The sequence below is a fragment of the Tursiops truncatus genome, chromosome 3 (genome assembly GCF_011762595.2).
Source record: "Tursiops truncatus isolate mTurTru1 chromosome 3, mTurTru1.mat.Y, whole genome shotgun sequence".
Classification (NCBI taxonomy): Eukaryota; Metazoa; Chordata; class Mammalia; order Artiodactyla; family Delphinidae; genus Tursiops; species Tursiops truncatus.
Genome location: NC_047036.1, coordinates 77,775,222 through 77,801,381, shown reverse-complemented (window position 1 = coordinate 77,801,381; position 26,160 = coordinate 77,775,222). Strand labels below are relative to the sequence as shown.

At 41.3% G+C, this 26,160-nt stretch overlaps 1 protein-coding gene across 11 annotated transcripts in view; it reads right to left on the bottom strand.

Annotated features, from left to right (window-relative positions):
- Positions 1-26,160, bottom strand: part of CAST (calpastatin) — a 129,492-nt gene that overhangs the window by 16,378 nt on the left and 86,954 nt on the right. For all 11 annotated transcript variants that reach the window (XM_019929667.3, XM_019929668.3, XM_019929669.3 and 8 more), the window contains 17 exons: positions 23,726-23,794; positions 22,508-22,606; positions 20,908-20,988; positions 20,219-20,257; positions 19,635-19,727; positions 19,401-19,490; positions 18,356-18,457; positions 14,988-15,071; positions 13,621-13,668; positions 12,361-12,456; positions 10,587-10,682; positions 6,916-7,017; positions 6,359-6,442; positions 4,038-4,088; positions 3,797-3,868; positions 2,580-2,678; positions 575-682 (listed from right to left, as the gene is read on the bottom strand). In XM_019929667.3, coding sequence (XP_019785226.2) covers positions 575-682; positions 2,580-2,678; positions 3,797-3,868; positions 4,038-4,088; positions 6,359-6,442; positions 6,916-7,017; positions 10,587-10,682; positions 12,361-12,456; positions 13,621-13,668; positions 14,988-15,071; positions 18,356-18,457; positions 19,401-19,490; positions 19,635-19,727; positions 20,219-20,257; positions 20,908-20,988; positions 22,508-22,606; positions 23,726-23,794 — 1,413 coding nt within the window. The remainder of the gene's footprint in view (positions 1-574; positions 683-2,579; positions 2,679-3,796; positions 3,869-4,037; positions 4,089-6,358; positions 6,443-6,915; positions 7,018-10,586; positions 10,683-12,360; positions 12,457-13,620; positions 13,669-14,987; positions 15,072-18,355; positions 18,458-19,400; positions 19,491-19,634; positions 19,728-20,218; positions 20,258-20,907; positions 20,989-22,507; positions 22,607-23,725; positions 23,795-26,160) is intronic.

Here is a 26,160-nt window from a genome sequence, read left to right as displayed (position 1 = left end):
AATATTAAGTGTAAATAAGTACACTTCTACATGTTGTACAAGATATATAGCATTAAGAGTCTGCACCTTGTGGACACCTCTGTGGTGCTGAACTCCTGGTCCAATGCAGTTAGTTTCGATAGCAGGGACGACTGCTAGGGAAGACTCTGCCACTACAGTTACACAACTTGTGAACCTAAAAAATGCACATGTGTGCATCAGATATGTATGATAAACTTACTGCCAGATACAACCAAGAAAAAATGTGGGAAGAGAATAAAATTAACAAAGCAGGGCCGGCTTTTCCATCATCACAAAGTCTAGCCTCATGAACAGGACGTTTGCCTGAATCTGTGCCATAGCACAGACCTCAGAGAGGAAAGAGACACGACATAGACCATGGAGTAGGAAAAAATTAGGCTGAAGTTATCCAACCGTTCACTGACTCCAGGCAAAGTCAGAGGCTGAACTTATCCAACCGTTCACTGACTCCAGGCAAAGTCAGAGCGGGTTTTCCCCTTTGTGTGGAGGGTAGGGTATTCTGTGCTATAATAACTTTCCATTTTCACTTATTAATGATTTGTTTTTCTTTTACCTTGACTTTATCCTCTAGGGGTTTGTTCTCATCTGGATCAGGCTGTCTTTGCCCGAGACTGTCAGAAAGTTGATCCAGGGCATTGTCAAGTTCTTTGTCGTCACTCCGCTAAAAAGTAAATCTGAATCAGTCACTGGTTAGCCAAATGAGGTCACCTGTTGGAGTGCAGCCCTGACACTGCCACTAAGACTTCTATAAGCTTATGGGGTTGTCACCAGGGAGATGGGCAGGTGGGCAGAGGCGCTGGATCGGCGATCCTTGCTTGGTGCTCCTTCTCGTCTTTCACTCTCAGCACTTGTCTGCACCTGTCTACCCCGCCCCACCCCTGGATGTCTTACTCTTCTGAGAAAATAGGTCCCTCCCTAAAAAGATGGGGTTCCTGGCCTGATTCTTCTAGAAACTATGTCTTAGGATGCTTTCAATATATGTAACAGTATGTTCCCAGCAAAGAAAAGTCACATGAATTATGATAGCTTAGTTTACTCTTTGATTCCCAAGTGTATTCCTGTAAAGAAAGATTTATACCTAGTTTTAATGATATCGTCAAACAAAATATTAACTAACACTAGAAACTCTGATGGGAAAAGTGATGGTAAAGGTGTCATTCTAAAACATACCTGTGAAAGGCAAAAAGGCTTTTGATTGTGGACGTTCATTAATAGCCTCAATCACAGGGGCCCCTAGAATCTGAGTATTAAGAATTGAAGTGTAGGGCTTCCCTGGTGGCGCAGCGGTTGAGAGCCCGCCTGCTGATGCAGGGGACACGGGTTCGTGCCCTGGTCTGGGAAGATCCCACATGCCGCGGAGCGGCTGGGCCCGTGAGCCATGGCCGCTGAGCCTGCGCGTCCGGAGCCTGTGCTCCGCAACGAGAGAGGCCACAACAGTGAGAGGCCTGCGTACCGCAAAAAAAAAAAAAAAAAAAAAAAAGAATTGAAGTGTAAATGGCAGCCTTCCTTTCTGTTGCACAGGGACTTCTGTCATTGTGGCTGTGTGTATATACACAGACACACACATAGACACATGGAGAGAGGGCATTTTACTGGTTTTAAGTGCTTCATTAGAGCCCAGGATTATAGCAGCTAATGGTGGTGCTACCCACAGCTGGGTCTGGGCTTTGTCATTTGTGCCTCTGGATGTTCTCAGATGATCCCACATTAACCCAACAGGATGAAAATTCACTCAGAATCTCAGAGTACAGCACTAAGTAAGCTTTGATGCTTCATCAAAAGGAAAGGAAGCATAGCTGACTTCACTAAAGCTACTTCATCTCCAACTAGCAGATGGGGCACTTCTTCTCAACCAAGGAGATGGGGATCTGGTTTAGGGCGATTTCTTTATCTTTTGATGTGCCGTGGTCTCCTGGATAATGTATAATTTGGTACTGCAAAGAAAATCCATCAAGGAAGTCTGGAAAAGCTCTGGTCCCACAGTCTTACCTCAGAACATGTAAATAATTAAAACAATATTGACACTAAGGTTCTTCTATTACTAGCATGAAAATGACAAGTTTTTACTGGTGTGAATGGGAGGAAGACAATGCTATTCCATGAGGAGTTTGTGAATTTTGGGGGCAGAGAGAAGCTCAAACACTGAGCAATTCCTTAAAGTAAACTTGAGGTTAAATAATGAGTAGTATTTATAGCATGGATCAGGAAAAATATAAAGGAGGAGAACATCGATGATCAGGAAAGCTAAATAATTTTTAAAAATCTAATAATCTGAACATATACACAATGCACATTATTGTACTTCAATTCTAATAAAGCAACAATATTAAGCTCCTTCACTGTGTGTAAAATACTTTCACATACATTGTTTTATATATTTAATCATTTTAGATATTCTCTGTCATCTCCCTGTCTCACCAGTCTTACCTCTTCTGAAACGGAAGGTGCCTGTTCTTCCTAACAATTTTGTTGATTTTCATTTACTCTGAGGAGGAGTCCTATTTTCTTTCTCCTTTTTGTTGCTGCTGAAGAAAGTACTCATAAACTCTGTTGCTTACCGGAGTGTCTGGGGGTGGACCTGCAGAGTGGTTGGTTGGAGCTGGGGTTTGGGAAACCACTTCAGAGATGACAGCTGAAAGTTTAGCATCTTCCCATTGCTTTTGTAAGAAAACAAACAAAAAAAAGATTTTGACCAGTCATATGGTGTATGCAAATTATGCCCACATACCATCTCTTAAATACAACTCTCAGTATAGCTTTTTGATTGTTTTTCTCTTGATCCAAATGGAAGCACAGCAACACAGCATCTTAAGAGCCATTTTTATTCTACGTCCTATTCCATACATTATTTTATACAATTTCCTATTCCCATTTATTAATCCCAAACGTTCAACAAGCTACTGATTTAGAGTACTGTAGTTTATACATTTCTTGTTGCACGTTTAGGTTGTTTGGAGTTTTCAGCTTTCTTCTCTGTAATTGATTGCTCTGAATAAGTTCTAGAAGTGGCTCTTTTTATGGTGCTAGCTATATTCTGCCAAGTGCCCTCTCAAAGTTGCTAGAAATTCACAGTGCCACAAGCAACGAATGGCCATGCCTGTTTCCCATGGCCTTGCCTGCCTAAATTAGAGATTTATCACATTTTAATTCTGATCATGTATTAGGTATAAAATTATGTGCTACTGTTGCTTTAATACTTGGTATATGGGATGAAGAAGCTTCAGCTGTATCATTTTTTTCTTAATGTTAAATGGTATATTATTCTAGAATCTTTCTGAAATAATGATTTCTTTTCTCATTTTAAAGAAACACCGAATCTGTCATTTATGTTCATTTCTGGATTTCTTTCCCATTGGCCTGTGGCTTCGCTTTCTGAATCAGAACTGTATTTTTTGTCATTACTGTTAATAAATCCTGGTGTTTAGTTGGGTTAATCTTCCCTAAAAATACTGAAAAATGCTTTTCAGTATTTTTTCATATTTTTATGCATTTATTTTTCAAATGTATTGGACAACTCAATTTTAAATTCTCTTTTCATAGGTATACGTGATAGAGTGCATGCTCATTGGTTCAATTAGTTACACGGTCGAAAACATCCACTGTGCTGGACCAATATTTCAAATGGAACACATTTTTTATGGCTACAGTGGGTTGAGGGCCATTAATTTTGTGATTGTTTCCTCAGCTCCCACATCAGGTTCTAAGTCACAAGTTTCCATTTATTTCTGCTACCCTAAAAGTACGGAAATAAAACCAGGAATCTCAGAAGACTTACAAGAGGTGAAGTGCTTGGGGGAACGGCGAAGTCCTTGGACAAAGCATCAAGGAGGAAGTCTTCACTCAAGGGCTGCAAAGAACCAGGAAATGTATCAACAAACACCACCTCATCAGTCTCTTCAAAATGTTGTCACTGTTTATATGCTGATCAACTCATTCCACAGAAAGCTATGCCCTCCCCGCATTAACCATCAGGGCCAAAGGAGAGAGACACACTCAGGGAAAACTGGCTTGCTTACTGGGAGTGGTTCCTTGGGCTCCTTTGGCAGTAGTGGTTTTCCATCTTTATCCTATGCAGGGGGACAGAAACATGGCATTGGGTCATTTCACGTGTATCCTACGTACGCACCTTGTAAACATTATAAGAGGTCGACAGGTTATACCTGATGATATTGTACATTACAAATTTGATTCATCATTTCAGGAAGTAGATTCTCTCACCAGGAAATATCCTCTGATTAGCTCATGTCAACAAAGAGCTGGCACACATTGGGCATTCCCTAGGCACGGGGGCTGCAAACGGATAGAGCGTGGCTTGCCAACCTCAGAAGCTCACACTACTGTAGGGGGAGCACGTGAACAGTTAATGTAGTGCGTGGCACGTGGGGCTGTGACAGTGTGCACAGGACACTGAGGGAGCACGGGGATGAGACCCTCACCTGCCTGGGGAGTGGGCTTTGCACAAGTTGCCTTGAAAAAGCTGGTTAACTGTAGAGGCAGCACATCCTGAATTACCTCTGCGCCAAGCCCTCTACTAAGCACCGGGAATACCACAGAAAGTAGGACAGACACATCCCTGCCCTCGGGGAGCTCACCCTGAGGCTCAGATGATGCCAACCTTCAAATGACTCTGAGTGCCACTTCTGAGGAACAGGACAAAATCGCTAAAGCATTTGGGGCTCTTCAGTAGAAGAAGATTTATAAATAAATGGTAAATCCCATGTATCTACACACGCAAAAAGAAGTGCAAGATTCTCTCTTTAAACACACAGTTAACCCCTTGGAAGACACGGGGGTTAGGGGCATGGACCTCCCAAGCAGTCAAAAATCTGTGTATAATTTATACTCGGCCCTCTGTGTCTGTGGTTCTGCATCCATGAATTCAACCAGCTGAGAAGGTATAGTGCTGTAGTGTTACTACTGAAAAAAATCCGAATATAAGTGGACCCACACAATTCAAACCTGTGTTGCTCCAGGGTCAACCGTGTACTTCTCTTGATAAAGTGGTCAAGGTGTTTTTTGTTTTGTTAAAATTCAAGGAGATGCAATGGTTGAGAGTATCACCAGCTTCCCTTTTGACAAACTCCTTTACCCCCATTTCCACCTCCTCTGCACGTTCACATATACCTTCTGACCACTGTTCAGTGAGGACGGAAATAGCCTGAGGCTTGCTCTCCACCATCCTTTAGCTGCAAAGGCAGCACATTTCCCAAGTGACACACAGGAGCAGGGGCGAGGGCACGTCTGCTCCACACTCAAACTGAGATCATCCCGTGTCTGGAAGGGGGAACCTGTGGTCTACCCTCAGGGAGCTGAATCTATTGAAGAGGTCTGATGGGAGCAGAGCTGAAGAAGAACAACAGGATTTAAACAAGAGATCAAGCCAGCACCTGGAAATGCTATAAAGCTACAGGTAAGTAGTAATGGGTGGGATCAACAAGTTCAGAGAAGGATGAAACTACCGCAGAATAGAGCGGTCAGGAAAGCTAATCAGCTGCATTCTTAAAAACTGCTACTAAAATTCAGCAGAAGGAGAGAGAAAGTAACCAGCCTCCTACTCTGAAGAGAGTTACGGGCACCTGACCAGCCTTTTTTCAAATGTGACAGCTGCTTAAGGGCCACATAGTCTAAGAACCTTGCAAACAAACAAGCCGAAATGAATAGGAAGTCCGTGGTTTCAACTGAATTGTGAAATGCAGAAAGGAAGCAGACTAAAGGTATCCAGAATAATAAACTTTCAATCAGGGAAAGCTCAGTATATTTCCTGCCTTTGCCAGATAAATGGACTAGTACACCTGCTGCATACGAGGAGCATCAATCTGATTTTCCTGCATTATCCATGAAGTGGCATATCTCTTAAGTAGTGGCCTCCCCCTTGGCACTTGGTCTGTACAAGCTACGTTCAAAAGAAAAGAAATGGGTCAACTTATCACTCCCTATATTCAGTGTCAAGTAGGCTCTCTTATCTGTCAACTTATATTTAAGGTTTGTAAATCTTTCCTCAGGAAGTGATTGTTGCTCATTTTGGTTTTCCTATCTGTATGAAGGTTTCCTAAGTTTTCTCTGCTTCTGGTATTCTAACAGGCCACCTATTAGGCAAAAATTAGGTAGTTAAGACATTATATTTCTTTCACCTAAGGGAGGAGTAAAAGGCCACTTAGGAATATTTTAGTTTCCTAGCTGGTGTGCAAACAGGATATTAGTGAACTGATACTATTTGGTGTAGAAATACTAAGAAACGTGATCTTTATATCCCAGGTCTGTTCGCATGTCCCTTTTTCATGTACATGAAATTCAATATAAATTAAAATAAATTAGAAAAAGATCCCAGCCTGTTTACCTTGACCTCTTCTAATCTATAATCAGGAGGAATTGTTTCTTCTTTTTCACCAAGTTTTTCACGATCTTCTTCTTTGGCTTTCTCCTGAATAAAAATGAAACCATTTTCATTGTTAATACATCTTTTTCTCATAAGTGGAGGCCTGAGTGACTAAATTTGAGGTCAACAAATCCATTGTTAGGTTCCTACAGCAACTCCATCTTTGACACTGTATCCTGGTTTAGCAGGCTCAGACAGCACCACTTTTAGCCTGCTGGGCTAAGAGGCAGTCGTGAGGAGCGGTAGAGGCAGTGCCACTTCTCTCCTGACTCCTCAGCAATGGAATTGCAGGTGGACAAGGTGAGACTAAGAACTCTGATATGTGCACGCCAGCCATCCACTGCTGCACCTAAACACTGATGCTTACTCAGGGTTTGCTTATTAAACAGGACATGCACAATAACAGAGAAAGACAGCTGGCCATGTGTTGTAGGAAATTCTAAAAAATGACTGAGTTATCTGGGGAGTCAGGGCGATCAACGATAGCTCCTTCCTAGAAGTATCTGAGCTGCCGTTACCTTGACTTCATCCTCCATAGGCTTTCCAACTTCTGGACCAGCTTCCTTTATCCCCAGGCTTCCAGCCAAGGCTTCTACAGCATCGCGTGGCCCCATGGCCTTCTAAAAGCACACCAGGGGGTATACTAAGTAGGTGGTTAAGCATTCCTTTTAAAAGAGACTACAACAAACAATTCAGATGGGCATAGCCTTATTTCAGGCCTAGATAAGAAGCACATGTCATCTTTTAATCATCTAAAAAATCAACTGAATTAGAATCTATGTTTAAAAATCCTGAAGTATTAAAAGTTAGAGCAAGTTTCTTAGGTTAAACATCAAGTGTGTGCAATTTATGTACTGACAGTGAGAAACTTTTAAGATCTAACCCACGTTTTGGTTCAGAAATTAGGAAGTTAAGAGAATGGGTAACACCACACAGAAGCTGAAAGCCAGGAAAGAAGAAAGAAGTGATCTTTATGTGACTGTTTTAGAGATGGCACAGGAAAGCTTTCAGAAAAGCCCTCGAGAGGACACTCTTCCCAGTGAAACAGCTGGGCCCCGGAGGCAACGGCTTCGGCTGAGCCTCTACTGAGGCACAGAAGCTTGCGTCCTCTACGTGGCTTCTACTGGTCAGAGTGGATTCACGCCAGTTCAGGTGACGGCCTGTGACTTATTAACCCGAGTGGCCCAATGAGAACAGTCTACCTGGGGTCCAGTTGTTGAAAATGAAATGTGCTCCCTGTGATATAGTGAGCTCTGACCACAGTGGTATTTAAAATGAAACTGGATGAACACAGAACATAAACGGCATAAAGGGAAAATAAAGGATAAATTATGTGTGGGCTAAAGAGAGGACTAGATCCAGCTTTTTCCAAACCACAGGTCATGATCCATACATGATGAGCTCTTAAAATCAATTTAGTAGTTCATGGTCAGGACTTTTTTTAAATGAAGAATATAAAATAGAATGCATCATGCGTACCAAGGGTAAGTATCATTTACTAAACTATTGTTCTACTGTGTGGGTCCTGGGTTGCAGAATCCATGAATTTCCAACTCTGGTCTTGGTCAAAAGTATGAAAGCTCCTGAATTAAACAGTCTCAAAGATTATTCTTATTGTAAAAGAATATGACTTCACATGGAGTACATATTGGACTTTTAGAGGAAAAGCGTCTTTCTGTTTTATATAGATTAGCCATCGTCCTAAGTAAGAAAAGTGTTGCTAAGCTGCACCACAAAAGTAAAGATCACCAGTGAAAAAAGGGCCGTCAAGTGGAAAGTGATTTATCACCATCTAGTGGTTGGACACTGCATAGATTTTATTCTGGGGGGCAACAAACATCCCTGATGTTTCCAACCTGCTTGGGATTGTAACTAAGAGCTGCAGCAGTCCCCAAGTCTTAGCCAAGCAATCTGATTGCTACCTGATCCAAGTCACCTGCTCACACTTCTGTTTTCTACTCTCTGCTGCAGAATCTTTGGAAACGACTGCTTCCCAAGCCTGTGCCCTTTGGCTCAAGAAATAAGTGAAACCGAGTTAGAAAAGCTAGGAGAAGCAGCAGTCTTAAGAGCTAAAGAATTTGGAAACAGGACCAATGACAAAAGCTTCTATTTTTTTTTTGCGGTACGCGGGCCTCTCACTGTTGTGGCCTCTCCGGTTGCGGAGCACAGGCTCCGGACACGCAGGCTCAGCGGCCATGGCTCACAGGCCCAGCCGCTCCGCGGCATGTGGGATCTTCCCGGACCGGGGCACAAACCCGTGTCCCCTGCATCGGCAGGCGGACTCTCAACCACTGCGCCACCAGGGAAACCCCAAAGCTTCTATTTTTGTTGTCAGGTTCAGAACTAGAACTCAGGTCTTTGGATTTGCTCAATAATCTTTCTTTTTCTACAACAAGAACTGCAGAGGGCAGACATTCATCTCCTTCCCCTGGGCTTTCTGTTTCCTTTTGCTCACTGATCCTCCAGCCTCTCTTGAGTTCTCTGACCTTTATCACACTCTGCGGCTATTCTTTCTGGCTCCCATGGGTGTCACAGTCCCAGAAATGCCAACTGACCTCAGTGATGATAAACTCGGCAACTGTGGTAACCAGAGTTGGTGGAGTCGAGGCCCAGGAAAGGCAGTCAGAGAACAGAAAAACAAGAGCTCTTTTTTTTTTATTTTTATTTTTTCCTCTCCATTAAAAATCCAATGCTCAACTCTCTACAGTCAGGATAAAGCTGGAAAGGAACTAACTCGGCTCTAAGGCCCTGGCAGTCACAGTTGACACAACAGGTAGATGACACATGTTTAGGTCACAAGAGTTCTGCCCTGGAATATTGGCTACTGTCTTTTTGATTCCAATCACTGCCTCTGTGCCTACTTCCTCCACCAGTCTCTTCCCAGATTCTCTCTTCCTCTCCTGTTCTTTACCACTGTGGCCTGTGCCTGAATACCACAATGTAAAAGTTTTTGGAGGGTACCCTGAGACTCTCCCGCCAAATAAAAAGGAGGTCACGTCCTAAGGCAGGAGGGAGACCCTGGACTGTGAGGGGACTCGCAGCTGGCACCCAGGATTTCCCTGGCAGTAAGCAGCCACTCAGGGTACCCAGGACTCTTGTCCTACATCTTCTTCAAGGCCCTCTTCTCTCAAACAACTAAATGCACATACCCCAATACCTGAAGGGCTCCACACCTCTGTGCTGGGCTGTCCTGGGTTTGCTGGTCTCCCCAGGAGAACCGTGCTGTTCCCACTTCTCGGCAGGATCCTGTTCTCCACCTGCAAACCTTTTCGAGTTCCTCCTGGAAAGCAGTTCCTTCACCCACGTTCCTGCTGCCCTTTTCCCATATGAGAATGATCAAACTAAACTGTAAGCCTGAACCTGGCCCATATCCAAACTAGACCTGAAGGGGGCTGAGAGCAGGGGCCATATCTTACATCTCAGCTGAGGTTCTGAAAGGTCAAGTGAATTGCTCAAGGTCAGCTTGAAGTTCATTTCCCTCGTTTATAAGAGAGACATGATCAGAAGAGCCTTCAGTGTCCTTGTGAAAATTTAATGAGAAGATATTGCAAAGCATCTAGAACAAGTTTAGTTACTCAGAGTGTAGATTCACTAAGTCTGTACTAACGAAACACAGTTCCATCAGCTGTTATTCTCTGAGTCAGATTCTGTCTGCTAATGGAAACAAAACTCACTGGATTCCAAAGAAAACAGATTCAACTAGTTAAATATCATACTTTATAGAAAAATTAGAAAGTGAGAGAGAGGCAAGAAAAGAAGGAAGGGGAAAGGAAGTGAGTCCACCCGTCTCCCTTCAGTTGCGAGAGGAGTCATGATGACAAAGGTACAGATGATTCCACCAGGAGAGTCAATAAAAAGTAATATCGGGCTATTTGTGGGACACCAAATCAGCTTGAAAGACACAGGAATGTGAAGAAGCATGATTAACCACAGTAGCCGAGGAGCTAGAAACAATTTCAGAAGGTCAAAACAAAACAAAACAGTTTGCAGCAGTTGAATTAAAAATTTAAATCTAGCCTGAGTTTCTAGCTCCTCCTAGAAGCCTAAACAGAGGATAATATAGCTATCTAAGATTTTATTTTTATTTTGTTAGAATAAAGTAATATGACGGTAATACACAGCAGAAAGAGGAGAGGAGGAAGAACATTACTTTCTCAAGACATTTCTCAGTGCCCAGAGGACCACTCACCGCCGAGGCTGACGGGGGCGGGGCCGACTGCACACAACACAAGGAGGTCCGAGGCACGGCCGCTTCCACAGGAGTAGGGGCAGCAGTCTGAGACTCCTGCAGAAAGAAGCAGGTACAATGACGAATTTTTAGAAATTTATTAAGACTGAACAATGATAGACCAACAATACAGTCTGCTACACCATATGCTGTGAGCATGACTTTCTTGAATGCCCAAGGATTTTGAGCAGTAAATAAGTCAAGGCATGCTGAAACTCTTCAGCTACCATTACTTCACCTTGGTTTCACCTCTTCCCTTAGGTAGGTTACTAAACCTCTCTGAGACACAGTTTGCACATCTGCAAAATGAGGACAATTATAGTACCTACATCTCAAGGGTTGATAGGGGCCTTGAATGAGATAAAACAGGCTAAGTGCTTTGCATAGTACCTGGGAACACAGTAAGCTCAGTGAATTTTATCAACTATTATTATTCATATTATTTGCCATCACATAATATGTAACAATAATAATATACCAATTATAAATGCAATACAATATTTTATTTAAATACCTCATTTTTATATATCTAAGAGCACCCTGTAAATTGTAAATAGCTACGTACAAATGCAAGGTAGTAAGACTATCCCAGGGGTTCTAAAAGTGAGGTCCCTGGACCAGCAGCCTCAGCACTACCAGGGAACTTGTTAGAAATCCAAATTCTTGATCCCCACCTCAACATACTAAATCGGGAATTCTGGGGTTGGGACCCAGTAATGTGTGCCTTAACAAACACTCCACGTCATCCTGATGTGTACTGAAGTTTGAGAATCACTGTGCTATTTTGTTACAAGAGTAAAATTTCAAACAGATTGCTTTTAATCCAGACATTTATGGAAGCCTATCCTGTATGCAAGGTGCTCAGCAGATGATCATTAATAGGGCATGAGCTCTTCTTTCAAGGAATTTACTATTTAAAAATATGTATAAATGTTAGAAGTAAAGACCAGTGCAGCTAAAATCTTGTTTGCAACATGCCTCAACAGGGATATATAAAGAAAGCATGACAGACCTCCCTGGTGTGTTGTATTCTGCTTAACAAGAGTTGGAAGGGTGGTAAGGTTTGGGGAGGGAAATGCAGGAGACAAAGGCCATATTTTAGCTGAGCCTTAAAGGGATGACTACGATTTTAGTTGATCTAGAATTTGGAGAGGTTATTCTATGCAGAAGGAACCATATGAGAAAAGCCTTGGAAGACACACAAGTACTTACAATCTGAGTTTAGTGATAGGGGGACACATCTTGGCATGAAAGGAAGCTGGGGCCCAAATACATGAGCAGGAACTTTTTTGTAGGGAATGGGAACTCCTGAGGGTTGGAGCAGGGGAATGTTGTGGCTACAAACATGCTTGAGAAAGAATAATGCCGGTGGACATATGGGATGGGCTGGAAGGAGACCAAAGACACAGGCCATTGCCATCTTGAGGTGACGAGTGATGACAACTTTAACTAGGTCAGTTACAGAAGCAGGAATGGAAAGAAAAGCATGGGTGTGAATGCCTTCCTGAAGGAATAATTAACTAAAGGGCTTAAACTGCAAGAATATGAGGGTCAGCCTGGGAAAATAAAGCACATCCAGAAACAGGCAAGATGAAAACTGCATATGAAAAAAGATGGCAAAATGGGCCTTTTTATCAGCCACTTCCTGTTAAAAGTTTTGGTCTCACATTTTTAAGATTATAGACAAACATTAAAAAACAACAAAAACTAGCGATCTTTATTTTTAGAAACGTACTTCTGTTTTTTCAGTTGGCTTAGATTGTTTTTCTTTACACTTAGATTGGTCAAGATCTTCTGAAAGTTCATCAATGAGTTCTGATTCACTCAGGGGCTGTAACATAAGAAATATTATATAATATGAAGAAAATTATTTTTACTTTGAGAAAAGAAAAAAGCTTTCATAGAGAAAAAGGTTTTCTGGTAAACACATATTATGTCATATTGTAGGATCTAAAACCAAAAGTTAATTTATACAGGGTATATGTTTCATTTATCAATGTAAGGTAAGTGTCATGCAACAAATAAGGAATACTAAACACCTCAGTACCACAAACATGTTAATGGTTTATTTAGTTAAAAGTTTTCCTGATACTTCAATTTCAGAGTAATTTTGCTCAAATAAGATTGCCTGTTTGTTCCAATGAAGATCTTTATCGTTTTTCCTTATGTGATGGTTTTTCCTACTTCCAGCGACTTTCCTTATGAATAAGTCAGAGGAAACATAGATCATATACTCCTTCCCTATGACTACATGCGGTTTTGGCAGGAAAGTTCTGCTATCCCTAGTTCCTTCAGGTGAAGTGGTATTATTCGTTTACTGTAATTAGTCAAAATCTCCACATGCTCTGATCTATGACAGAATGGCATGTAATTCAGAAGCTGGGCCCCAGGGTTGGATAGACAGAGTTTCGAGTCCTAGCCTCGCTATTCCCTAGCTGTTTGACTTCGGGCTATTTACAGAAACCTTCTGTGTCTCAATTTCCTCACCTGTAAAATGGGAATAATAATAGTGCCTTCCTCATTCAGTGAGGACTCAAAATGATAACACACAACACCATTTAGTGTAGTGTCAGGCACATAGTAAGTGACTAATAAATGTAGTTGCTTAATATCATCATGATAGGTAACTATGCTGATTAACACCAAATTAAGTAAAGGCAGCATAGAATCATTAGAGCACCTGATGCTGTAATTAGGATCAAACCAAGTGCTAACAACCTAATTTAAGGGCCCTCTTGATAACGGCTCCTAATGTTCAACAAACATCACCTGTAAATTTGTAATATTTTAGTAATAATTCATGAGATAAATAATCATTAAAATATGTGAAAAAGAGTCAGAGATCTAAGCCAGGTGTTGCTGTCAAAAGTTCCTCTTTCCTTAATAGTAGGCTGTCATGCAAGTCTCTACAGTGAGATCTGGTCTGTCAAAATTATCTGTTTATACCTTACAGTTCTATTGTTTTCTAAGTACCAAAAAACACTTATTTCCGAACCTTGGGTTTTTCTTCAACATCTGGCAAGAGTGGTTTTCCATCTTTATCCTGTAAAATGAAATTAAAAATACATTTAAAATGAATAGAAAATTTTGCTTTCTTGTCCCATTAAGTTTGTTTTAGAAATTCCAGGATATGAGAGGAGAGATTTTTTTTTTTTGCCATACATCTGAGTGAGTTTGTGTTTCAAATTAATTTATTTATAAAGTATCAGAATAAGGAGTTGAGCTGCAAAAATCAAGAAACCAAATGCTATAAAATATAATGCAATTATTTTTCTTTAAAAGTTACTGAAGGGACTTCCCTGGTGGCACAGTGGTTAAGAACCCACCTGCCAAAATGCAGGGGACATGGGGAATTCAAGCCCTGGTCCGGGAAGATCCCACATGCCGCAGAGCAACTAAGCCCGTGTGCCACAACTACTGAGCTTGTGCTCTAGAGCCCACGAGCCACAATCCTGAGCCCGCGTGCCACAACTACTGAAGCCTGCATGCCTAGAGCCCGTGCTCCACAACAAGAGAAGCCACCGCAACGGGAAGCCCGCGCACCGCAACAAAGAGTAGCCCCTGCTCGCCACACCTAGAGAAAACCCGCGCGTGGCAACGAAGACCCAGTGCAGCCAAAAATAAATAAATAAATAAATAAAATAAAATTAAAAAATTACTGAAAAATAATTTCCATCTTTTGGATAAGGAAGTAGAATTTTTAAAAAAGTTCTTTGGCTAGAAAGATGCAGCTGCATCAATGAAAGACTGAAAAAAGCTTCAATTCTCTAACCCAGGGTGAAGAGGTAAGATATCATTCCTATAAAACTGGTTTTTCAGAATTCACAATTTAGAATGTTTCTAAAAAATGAGAAACTTTCCATATATAAGCATTGTAGCTATTTTCCACCATATGTTTATGTGTATTATTTCAAAGATAAATTACAAATGTAAGTACAGGAATAAGTCCACCATCCTCACGTCAAACTGAAACCAACAATAACAAAACCATCTTCACTGAGGATACTGGTAAATCATTGTATGTTTATCTACCACTTAGAAGATCTATGTGCTTTTATCCATATAGCAGTTAGAGAAAATATTACTCCCAAATTATTCCTCTGCTTTAAGGTTAAGGACCTATGTCAAGCATGGTTAATAGTTGAAACACTTGAATTTGAGGGAATTTTAATGACCACACGGTCATTACTTAGGAAACCCTCTTTTAAAGGGTCCAACTGTAGAAGACAGAGAATAAAGCGTTCGGGGTCTTCAGAGTTAATATCAGACACGTCCTTAAGCATCATGGGGACAGACAGGACAAAATGCGATGTGAAGGCAGGAGGAGTGAGCTGCTGTCACGCACCGTGGCAAACAACGTACCGTGGCTGGTTTTAATCTATACTCTGGTGGGATTGTTTTCTCATCTTCACCACACTTCTTTAGTTTCTCTTCTTTGGCTTTTGCCTGAGGAAGGTGGAGAAAAAAAATAAGCATTTCGATAATACATGTGAAATAAGACATCACTTTATCCATGGGTGTCGTGGAGGAGACCAAATCAGATTAAAGTGCCCGGTGAGCCGTTAGGAGGAAGGCAGTGTAGGGTGATGGACAAAAAAACAACACAGCCAGGAAACCCGGGGAGGTGTCCCTGCCCTGTCTCTATGACCTTGGGAAGCCACCCAGGCTTTCTTCGGCTCAGTTTCTTGAGCTGTAAAATGGGGCTACTAAGAATCCTTACCTAGCTTGCTGACTTGTAAGGAAGGATCAGCAGAGAAAATTAAATAAGATATCCTTTGAAGAAGGTAAGCACAGTGCACAAGCTGGCTGCAATCATTTTACAGCCTCCGCCTGTCGTACTGAAAGAGGCAGTTATCTAAGGGGGAGAAAACAACGAGTTCTCATGAATGTTAAACATGGTTCAGAAAGGGGAGAGGCATCCCATCACAAATCTTGGCTGATCCAAGGATAATTAGTTTTCCCTTTTTTTTAAAAAAAAAAACTTATTTATTTATTTTTGGCTGCATTGGGTCTTCATTGCTGCGTGCGGGCTTTCTCTAGTTGTGGCGAGCGGGGGCTACTCTTCTTTGTGGTGCATGGGCTTCTCATTGCAGTGGCTTCTCTTGCTACGGAGCACGGGCTCTAGAGTACACACTCAGTAGTTGCGGCACATGGGCTTAGTTGTTCCACGGCATGTGGGATCTTCCCGGACCAGGGCTCGAACCCGTGTCCCCTGCATTGGCAGGAGGATTCTTAACCACTGCGCCACCAGGGAGGCCCTGGTTTTACTGCTTTTAAAAGAACTCCCTTCAGTAACACCAAGACGTCACTGGATTACTGAACCATGCACAACCAAATGCATTACAAATAAAAGTGCAGTTCCATGGCAGATCAGTGGCTTCTAGGATGTAACATTTGATTTTAAACTCCTGGTGGGTAATACGAAGTTCCATGATATGTAATAATTTGTACCTGTATCAAGGTATGGATTTAAATCACAAATCAAGGAGCTCCTGGGCACAAAAGTGTGTGTGCTGGGGGGGCGGGTGGCACGGGTATTTAGCTGATTCTAGCTCAGCCTATTGCTCCCATCTACATCTCAGCCTAAGATTGTGGTTCTCCATTGAATGCTTAGTTAGTTGATTAATTTTAAAATATTTGATGAGCACTTTTAATAAGGCAGGTACTTTTCTAGGCTTTGGAATTATAGTTGTATTGTTCTATAGAATTATAACTGGGATGAAAGGATTTTTAAAAAAATATTTCCCGTTACATTCTACTGCAGGATATGAAGTAAGTCCTGTTATATAGTGGTACTCCCCAGTTCAGGGATTTGTGAGGTCATTGGCTATAAAACAGTCCTCATGAAAGAGTCACCTGTATAGGACTGTCCTCTCCACTTAGGCTTGTGAACAGTGAGTCACTTGCACAGCTAGATCCTTTCTATTCTTTGATCTTTATATTCTTTAAATGACTGCATTGTGGTTTGTATCCAGTAGGAGGTGAAAACAAACATCCCCTGAATTGAAATAGTTCCAGACTAGGTAACTACACTAGAAATAGGGGAGATGAATAATGAGGTATCACTACAGAATCAATGCATTATGATACATTATGAGAATGACAAGTAGGCATGGACCTCTTCTCTGAAGCATCATCTGGTGCGGAACGTGCTGGAGTGGCCGTGGACTCCTATAGCATATCGACCTTTATGAGCCTTATCACAGCAGACTACCCAGGAAGTAGTGAATTCACCATCAGGTACTAAAAATTCAACTTAAGAATCCAGGGGATTGGAGAATCTTTATACTTTGTATACAATTAAAAAGGAAAACTAGTGTTAAGAGTAGAATAGTCCTTTTTGTTCAAATTTTAGGAGTTTGCTAACTTTCCAGAGGAAATTTAATACATTTGTATGCATCCCTAAACCCAAACTGTTTAAAAGTTATTTTCACATAACTTTTTCACACTTACCTATCTGATTTTAGTCACTCTAAGAGTCTTTTCATCCTGGGATATGTTTATACTTTCTGCCCCCAAATTATCATCTTCTTAAATCACCTTAACCATCTGTAAACAGCCTAAGGCAGATGTGCCATTGGCCGGCTGCCATGCAGCCCTCGGTGGTGGACCGCCAGGGTCCTGCCAGGACCAACCTTTCCTTGAGACATTGTGCACCTCGCACTATGTTGTCATCAAAGTTTCCCTTTCTCCCAATACATTACTTGGTCCTGGAGGACAAGGACTGCTTCCCCTGCTCCCTTGTGTTCGCCTTCGCAAAGCCTGTCGTACCACACTGCGCCCGGCAAGACCTCAGAGAAAGTCGAAGATAGAAACTGGCCCATTTCAGACCAGGGCAGTCCCAGACTCAGGGGGCGTTGCTGGGAGTCAGCGAGACTCACCTTCCCCGGTGACTCAGAACAGGAAGTGACAGCGGAGGCAGCAGCATTGTGACAGCGACAAGTGCCAGCTCCCACCCTGAGCTGACAGGCTGGTGCCCCTGAGGGTCCCCACCACCACACTGCCTGGCCAAGGATGCCCGCAGGGCGGCTCTATGCCTTCCCTCCTCTTTTCCCCCAGAGGACTCAGTTCAACAATTCTTTAAAAATTGAAATTTAATATGAACACTCTCTTCCGCCAAATACAAGCTTGCCTGGGCTCGTAAGGCTTGTTAAGGTCTTGGCGTGTGGTGGGGTAAACTCTCCCCAGCATCACACTCTAAACACGCGGCAAATCCAGTTATAAAGTAATTGTTGCTTGATTTTATTCTAATTTGGGACAAGTTTTCAACATTTTCCCCCATAGCTATAAAAAGGATCTCCCACCCCATCTGCAACCATCCTTCTCTCCTTATAAAGAGAAGCACCTGGAACGTTTTGAAAATACAAATGTCCAATTTCCATGAGAGTGGACAAAACTATTTGTCACCAGGCCACTGCCTTCGTTGTTATCTTGTTTAGTCAGGTGTCGTTTGAGAATTGGCAAAGAAGATTAGTGTTCATTTTAAGTATTAAAATTCTAGATGGTTAACAAGACAAACACTGAAATATCCTTTCTGGTTGCTAACTCCCCAGCAATAAATATCTAAATTAGCCAGACCCTGAAAGTAAGGCAGGACAAAGAACAGTTCATTTAAAATTTCTAAGAAGATAAAAATGGTACAAGAATTCTAAACATGTGTAATGCATTAGCTTTGTAACCTTGTAACCTGAAGACTAACAGGTTTTGTATGTGAACTCCAAGGTCAGTACCTCATTGACTTCCTTAATGGAGCTGAGGTCGAGCTCAGGTTCTGGCTTCCGGCTGCCCAGCGAAGCTGACAGAGCCTCGAGTGCCTGATCACTCATTGTGTCCTGTGAGGGAAAAAAAAATTCTGTACATTAAAAAGAAAACATCTCCTCAACCTGAACAATCCACCCATTTCTTTGTGAAATTCAAAATTTTAAATCTCTAAGAATAAGTTGTGGATTGGGGAAGGACTCTAGGAAGGCAATTTTATTTAAAACCTAGTAAAAGAGAGAAAGAAAGAAGAACTTACCAGTGAGTGAAAACTGGGGCTTAGGACTCGTTTCTACAGTAACAGTGCTCTCAGAGGTACACTTCACCTCTTACTTAGCAAGCTAGAAGTGTAACTGTAATAATAATTATATTATAAAATACTCATATCAAAATAAAAGCTGCAAGAAGTAAACTTTCAGTATCCTGCTTTTCTTTTTCTAAAAATGTCTCTAAAAATGACTTCTGACAACCCTGTCCTTCAGCACGACAGCTAAGCCCAGGAAGCAGGGGGCCCTGAAGCGGCTGGACCACCTGCAGATGGGGCATGTTTTCTCATCCAGCCCAGAGCTGCAGTGCCACCTTTCAGGATTCACAAGAATTAAGTTATAGTCAACTCTGGTTAAGGTGGAGAGAAGCAGCTATAACAACGTCCCCCTAGTGATTCACAGGACTCAAACTCCTTTAGAAAATCAAGTTGAAGATTTCATGTCCCAAGAGTGCAGTTCCTCTGGGATCCTGCTCTTCTGTGTAGTGTGTTGGTGAGATAATCTTATTCCACAACCAAGGCAAGTGTGCTGAAATCACCCCTAAGCATTTGTAGAAACAGAGCAGGCCTGCCTGGAGATGACCAATATAACCCTGACTGGTTTCACTATTCTACACAGGCCCGAGGGAGCAAAGATGCTCAGTAGGTGGGATGCACTATTGAGGTTCTCCCCAGTCAGCTAGATGAGCCTCAGGAGAGCAACTGCTGTCAGGCGGACTGTGCTTAATTTTAAAGAAGTAATTTTTTTATACCTCTTCCACCTTTCTTTTTTTCTCCTTGGGTGGAGCAGCGCTTTTGATTACTTCAGCTGACTGAGCTTTTAAAACCTCTCCTGTAGACTTCTGAAAAACAAAATACAAAAGATTTGACTTACAGAAGAAGGAAACGTATTAACCAAATCGTAATAACCAGAACTAAAAAGTTGTTGTTGTCTTAAAGTATGAGATGGTTTCTAAAAGTTTCACTCATTACATTAAAAACAATACCTCTTTCTTGGTTTTCTTCCCATCAGCCGTAGGAGAACTGCAGGTGAAGTCTGATGACAAGGCATCTATGGCATCATCGGGCCCCAGGGGTTTCTAAAGAAACAGGCAGCACGACGGGTCACAAGCGGGAATCATTCAAGTGACAGATCAGATTATAAACCCAGCAAACGAATAATGTACTTTTGCAATTCCTTGACTACCAAATGAGATGATCAACGAAATAACTCAGATGAAAGCCTATGTTTGGGAGGAAACTGGATGCTCAATAAATATTATTTTCCTGTTTCTCTCTTCTCAACATATTACATGTTAGGATATCCTCATCCTATTTTTATTAACATTTAATTTATCCTAAAACTTTCTTGTCCCCATGCTTCTTTCCCTCAAAAAAACTACTTAGGAAATAAACACGCATTGAAACAACCCCCAGGCCCACCCCCGTTCTCTGAACAGATGGAAACTTCATTTGATTTAGAGATTAATATAGTCATAATCCCAAAATATAGAATTGATAACTCTATCCCCTAAACCAAAGATATAAAAAGTGTTAAATCTGATCTTAGAAGACAGTTATGTGAACTCACCGAAGAGTCTGGAGGAGGCCCTGTGATCCCTTCTTTTTTCTGAAACAGATATTAATTTGATGATGCTGAGAAGGCAAAATTAATCCTTACAATTGGCAAAATGCATAGCTCAGTGAATGCTATAGGCTGAGTGTGTCCTCCCAAAATTCATATGCTGAAGTCCTAACCCCTAGAACCTCAGAATGACTGTATTTGAAGACAGGGCCTTTAAAGAGGTGATTAAGGTTAAATGAGAACATTAAAAGGGGCCCTAATTCAATAGGACCAGTGTTCCTATAAAAGGGGGAAATGACCCAGAGATCCACGTAGAGAAAAGACAACAGGCAGATATGTACACATAGAAGATGTGGAATTACTCCACATGTAGGTATCTATAGACCAAGGAGAGAGGCCCGAGACAGATCTTCCTCTCACAGCCATCAGAAGGAGCCAACCCTGCCCACATCTTGATTCCAGTCTTCTAGCCCCCAGAATTGTGAGACAGTAAGTTTCTGCTGTTTAAGCCATACAGTCTGTGATACTCTGATATGGCAGCCCTACCAAAGTAATACAGTGAGCTTCAGAGTAATGACAATTTTGCACGCCCATTATATTATCTAAGTTAAAAAAAACTGGATATATTAATGTGATAAAAATTATAATTCCAAAAAAGAAACAATAAAGTATAAGTAAATGATTGTTTAACTTACATTTAAAAGTTCCCTATATTTTGGAGGAAGTGTGACTTCTCTTTTACCCAATTCCTCTATGTAAGTAGAACTCATCAGATCCTAGAAGAAAACCGTACACATAAGGATAGTAGCTGAGAATGTTATACACATATTCTTAAACCAAAGTACTATTGCATTATTAATTTATGGAACTATCGAGAGTAAATATAAATCATTTAGAAGCCAATATTTTACACAACTCTGAAATTCTAAGTTTCCACAAATACTTGCCCATATTTGCTTGGCTTAACCCATTAGTAATGCTATAAAATATTCAAACCACTATATTAAATTTCATTCATATATAAAATGCATTTTATTTAAAAATATTTTTCATTATCTAATATTTCTATACCTACAAAAGAGCAGTTGATAACTGAATTTCTATATAACTCAACAGATCTAGTTATTTCGTACGTAATAAGAAAAAAATCAGAGTGATGTTTCTTTTTTAGCACTCTCCAATCCAATTCCTCTTCCTTGTTTTCCAGAGATAGCCATCATCCTGAACTTTATCACATCCATCAATGTAAAGTTGAGTATATTTTAAAACAATTATTCCACATGTAGATACCCATAATCAATATACACCATTACTTTGCCTATTTTCAAGTGTTATATAAATGGTATCAAATTCTTATCATTTGGTAATGTACTATTTTTATTCAAAGTTATATTTTTGTAATGTTATCCATATTGATACATGAATAAGCCATTTTAACCACTATAAAGTGTTCCACTATATCATCTTGTCTCCTGTTGAACAAAATCATTTCCAAATGTTTCACCTGTTCTTAGAACTCCTTATACACCTGGGCAAGGCTCCCTTCAGCAAGTCTCTCTAGACGTGGGATTGCTGGTTAGAGGGTGTGCACATCTTCAGGTGACATCCACAGGCTCTGGGCCAGTTGTCAGACTTTTACACTTCTGCCAATCAGATGAGTATGAAGTGCTATCTCTCTGTGTTTTAGTACCATTTTCCTAATTACTAGGGAGACTTTCATGTGTCTATTGGCCAAATTTTCTCCTAATTTTCTATTGGGTTGTCTTTTTCTCAGTTTTAAAAAATCTTCATAAATTCTAGAAATAAATCCTTTGTTATGACTGTTGCAATATTTTCTTACAGTCTATGGAATGTCTTTTATTAATGCCAAGGAACATAACTTTCTTGCTTTTCATGAATCAGGAATAGAGATGAACTGAGGACAGAAAATATCTAGAAATCAAGATAAGTTCAAGTGATAGGATGGGAAATATCTAGAAACTAAAATAAGTCGAAGGCCACTGGACTTAAGCCTCAAAGAAAGAAAATAAGTCTCTGTGATCCAACAGACTATATGCCAGCTGCAGTCTCAGCAGAGACAATCAATGAGTATTTGCTGATCAACGGAATCGCATAGCCACCTTAGAACAGTTTCCATCCACAACACTAATTTTCAGTTGCTATTACTGATACTGACAGCATACTGTTTCTCTCCAAGTGACAGAACACTATATATTCTTTTGTGCATCATGACCATGACCTACTAGCTCTCCTACTCATTAAGTATGAATCTTTATCGACATCAAGATCACTTACCAAAACTTCAGGTCCAGTATATGTTGTATCATCTTCTTTGGTTTCTTCAGGTTCTCCTAAAGTGTCTATTAAGTCGTCCAAAGCCGCATCCATGCCTAACTGGAAAACAAAAAGACAGGTATGTAAATGTCATTTGTTACACATATTTCATTTTGATTTTTTAACTACCGAAAAAAAAATTCTGTGTAGAAAAACACCAAAAGTTCTTAAATGGTTAAAATCTCGTCTGTAATAGAACTTAGTATTTAAAGTCCCAGAGTACAGATTCTAGGTTGGCAAGATAGAAAGCCACATTCAAGTTAAGAACCACAATTTCAATAAGTCTAAAGGCATGAACTACATGGACAAGTGTATGGTTCATTACAGCTGCCAGACCACTGTACTGATAGTTTAAAGAAAAAAGGAAACAAACTACAGAGAATTATAATCATGTTGCTATCTGCAAGAGAGGAAATGCTTAGTATTTTTGCTTATCAATCGTTTCCACCTCTACCAAATAAAATATATTTCAAAAATGGATTGCCCTGTGTTCTTTTATTCATTTGTGGCTTTCTGTTTACTTGCTTGTCTGAAGATGCTTACAAATAGAAATTCCCTGAGAGAGACGTTAAATTTACAAGAAGTGACAGTTTATTCTGTCAATATGGGCTTAACTCAGTATAATGAATGAAAGAGTGCTTCCATCCTGTTTTTGAGGTTAAGAATGATTCATTGTGAAGAATAAGCTACATTTGAAAGGGAAAACAATTTGAGGAACGACCCTTTACTATTTAACTCAGCTTAAAAATGATTGTTTACATTTTTTTTTGCAACTACCATATTTCCACTACAACTTTAGGAACTCACCTGATTGTGTAATAGAATGTGAGGCCTGTTAGCTTTAGACTGATTCAATTGGGAATTTCAGAATGAAGAAGTGCCTGGCATTCTTTAGTGATACCTCTGCTTAGAGAAGGTGCATTTGCAGGAGGGAAACTGGAATGTAAACTCCATGAGACATAACTGGACTTTCCAGAACACAGGGTTAGAATGTAAAATGTTACAAACATACGTGAGAAAATCCCACTTTCAACCCAGTCATATTAGCTTCAAACAATAATTCATTAAAAAGGTCCTTTAAGTTACCCTCACCTCATATTGTTTACCCTCAAGAAATCAGATCACGAGAGACACGGAGACTATGAATAAATATGTAAAAAGGCAATGCTATCTTCATACCTTTCCAGAAGGTTCACTTGGTTTGGATTCAACTGGTACGGCTGACATTAATGATTTATTTTCTTTATTCTGGTGGGGGTTTAGAAAGAAAGAAAAACTCCTCATATATCTTTATAAAATTCAGTAATATTACAGACTTTAAAATGAATACATTATAACATAACACGGATCATATACTAAACATCTGCTCTGTGCCAGACACTTTATGTGTTATATCCTTTTTCAGAAAAGCATAAATAATATTAATATTGATAATATTAATCTCACTTAGAGATGTGACAAGCAAGGCTCAGAGAGGTTGAGTAACTTCCCAGGTCACACAGTAAAGCACAGCACTGAGATCTGAATCCAGGACTGCCCTTCTCTTTCTTCACTGCTCTTGGTTGCCTCTCCCAGGGCCCACAGCTAATCTCTGCAACACCCATGAATTCCTTCTTATTACAAGCAGCCATTATGTCTAGATGTTGTTCTCTCGGTCTGTGCCCCTACACATCAAGACCTCCGCCCTGCCTTGCTTTGGTATCTCATCGCTCATTCTTTCTTTCATCTCCCTAAAATCAATGTCCTTCCCACCACGGCTTCAGTTGCTCCATCAATGATTGTCAATAACTTTCCAATCTGCAGTTTCCATGGCTTTACCCAGACATAATCTTCTCGGAGTTACTCTGGTGAGCACCCCTCTCCCGACTCTCATCTCTCACAGCACCATCCTCGTTCTGTGCTGGCATTTGTGCCCTCTTTTCTCTGCCACCTCTGGCCTCTCTCCTGTTTTGCCCCCTGCCACACACGTTTCTGCCTGTACTGGTGGTCCTAGGCAATCATTCTCTAGGGTCAGGGGCCAAATGCTTTCAGGGACAGGCAGGAACGAAATGGTGAAGTCACTGGGTTTAAGACAACAGGGAATTGTCTTCTGTGAAGGTCTCTGAAATCTGGGCAGCAGAGCTTGGAGGTGGAGAGCACAGGCTGGTTTGCACACCAGCCCACACGCACTGGCCGCAGGAGGCTTCAGGCAGGTCACGTCTCCTCCTGAACCTCTGTACCCTCATGTATGAGACCAGGACAGTGACTGCACCTACTGCAAGGGGTTGTGAGGATTAAACTAATTCATCTATTAAAGTATGAAAGCTGGTAGTTGTGCACACGTTAAGTACTCATAAGTACTAGATATATAAATAAGTACTAAATAAGTGATTGCTGTACTTGTTATATTAAAGAGATCACGGGGAGCATCAGGGTGAGCCTGAGTCCTGGCAATTGAATCCAGCTCCTTGACTGAACCACAACCTCATGCAGATGTTCATTCAGTTTCACTCTCCCCTCTCTCCCTGCTTCTCCCTTTCCATTCACCTGGACTCCAAAACAATGTGCTAATCGCCTCTCTCTCGGGGCACCTCAGACATTTCAATTCAACCTGTCTAAAAGCAGGTATCACTTTTCTGTCTCCAGCAGTTCCCCTTCTGACTTCTGTCCACCTGTCAGTGACAATCAGGACCGGGCTCACTTAAGAGGCGCTCACTCCTGCAGGTGCTGCCCCTGCACTGGCACGAACCTGGCCGTGGGTGCCTCCCTTGCCTCACCTTAGGGTTAGCAACCTGGTTCACTGAGACGCTGAAGCCCCAGGTTATCTGAGATTTTATTTCACCTTTGTACACTGCAGCCACTCATTTCCTAAAACCTGAAAGTTTCACCTCTGCAACGCCTCCTGCATCGCTCCCCGCTCACTTATTCTATCCCAGTTCTAATTTAGGTTAACTTTGGACTCCCCAGGACGACTGAAACAGCCCCTGACCAGCCTCCCACCTTAAGATCTCTTATTCCGTCTCATCCCAGCCACTGCGGTCGCTTAATTCTTCGGTTTTAATCACTTGGTTTTAATCACATCTCTCCATCTGTTCTCTAATCTTCAATGCTTACCTGCTGCCCGTTGTATCACTACCACATGGATTAACACACCTCTACATTCTCCACAGCAGTGCCTCGACCTGTCTTTCTGATCTAACAGTCCCACTCACCTCTCCTGTGCTTCACCCACACCGTAATGCACTTTGTACCCAGATCACATCTTATATTTTTCTCCCTTGTTATGTTTGCAAGCCTGCAATCCTAGCTATCCTTTCATGCCAAACTTAAACTGGATCTACTCAGAGTCCCCAAGGATTCCCCCGAATCAGACAGACCCCCTCTCTCCTTAAACAGCTCCCTGTGGCGACTTGTCTTAATCTGCCTTGAATGCAGTCCTGGGTACATAGTTTTATCCCACCCCTAGAGGGGTCAGCCTGCAGCTCAGTGTCCTGCAGTGTCAGACCACAGTCCACAGTGCTTTACACATGGTATGGACTAAAAAAGAAAAAGCAGATGTGACCAATCTCGTTTTCTGGGAGACAAATCAGAGGCAAAGAAAAGTGAAATGATTTGCCACAAGTCGTAGCACAAGT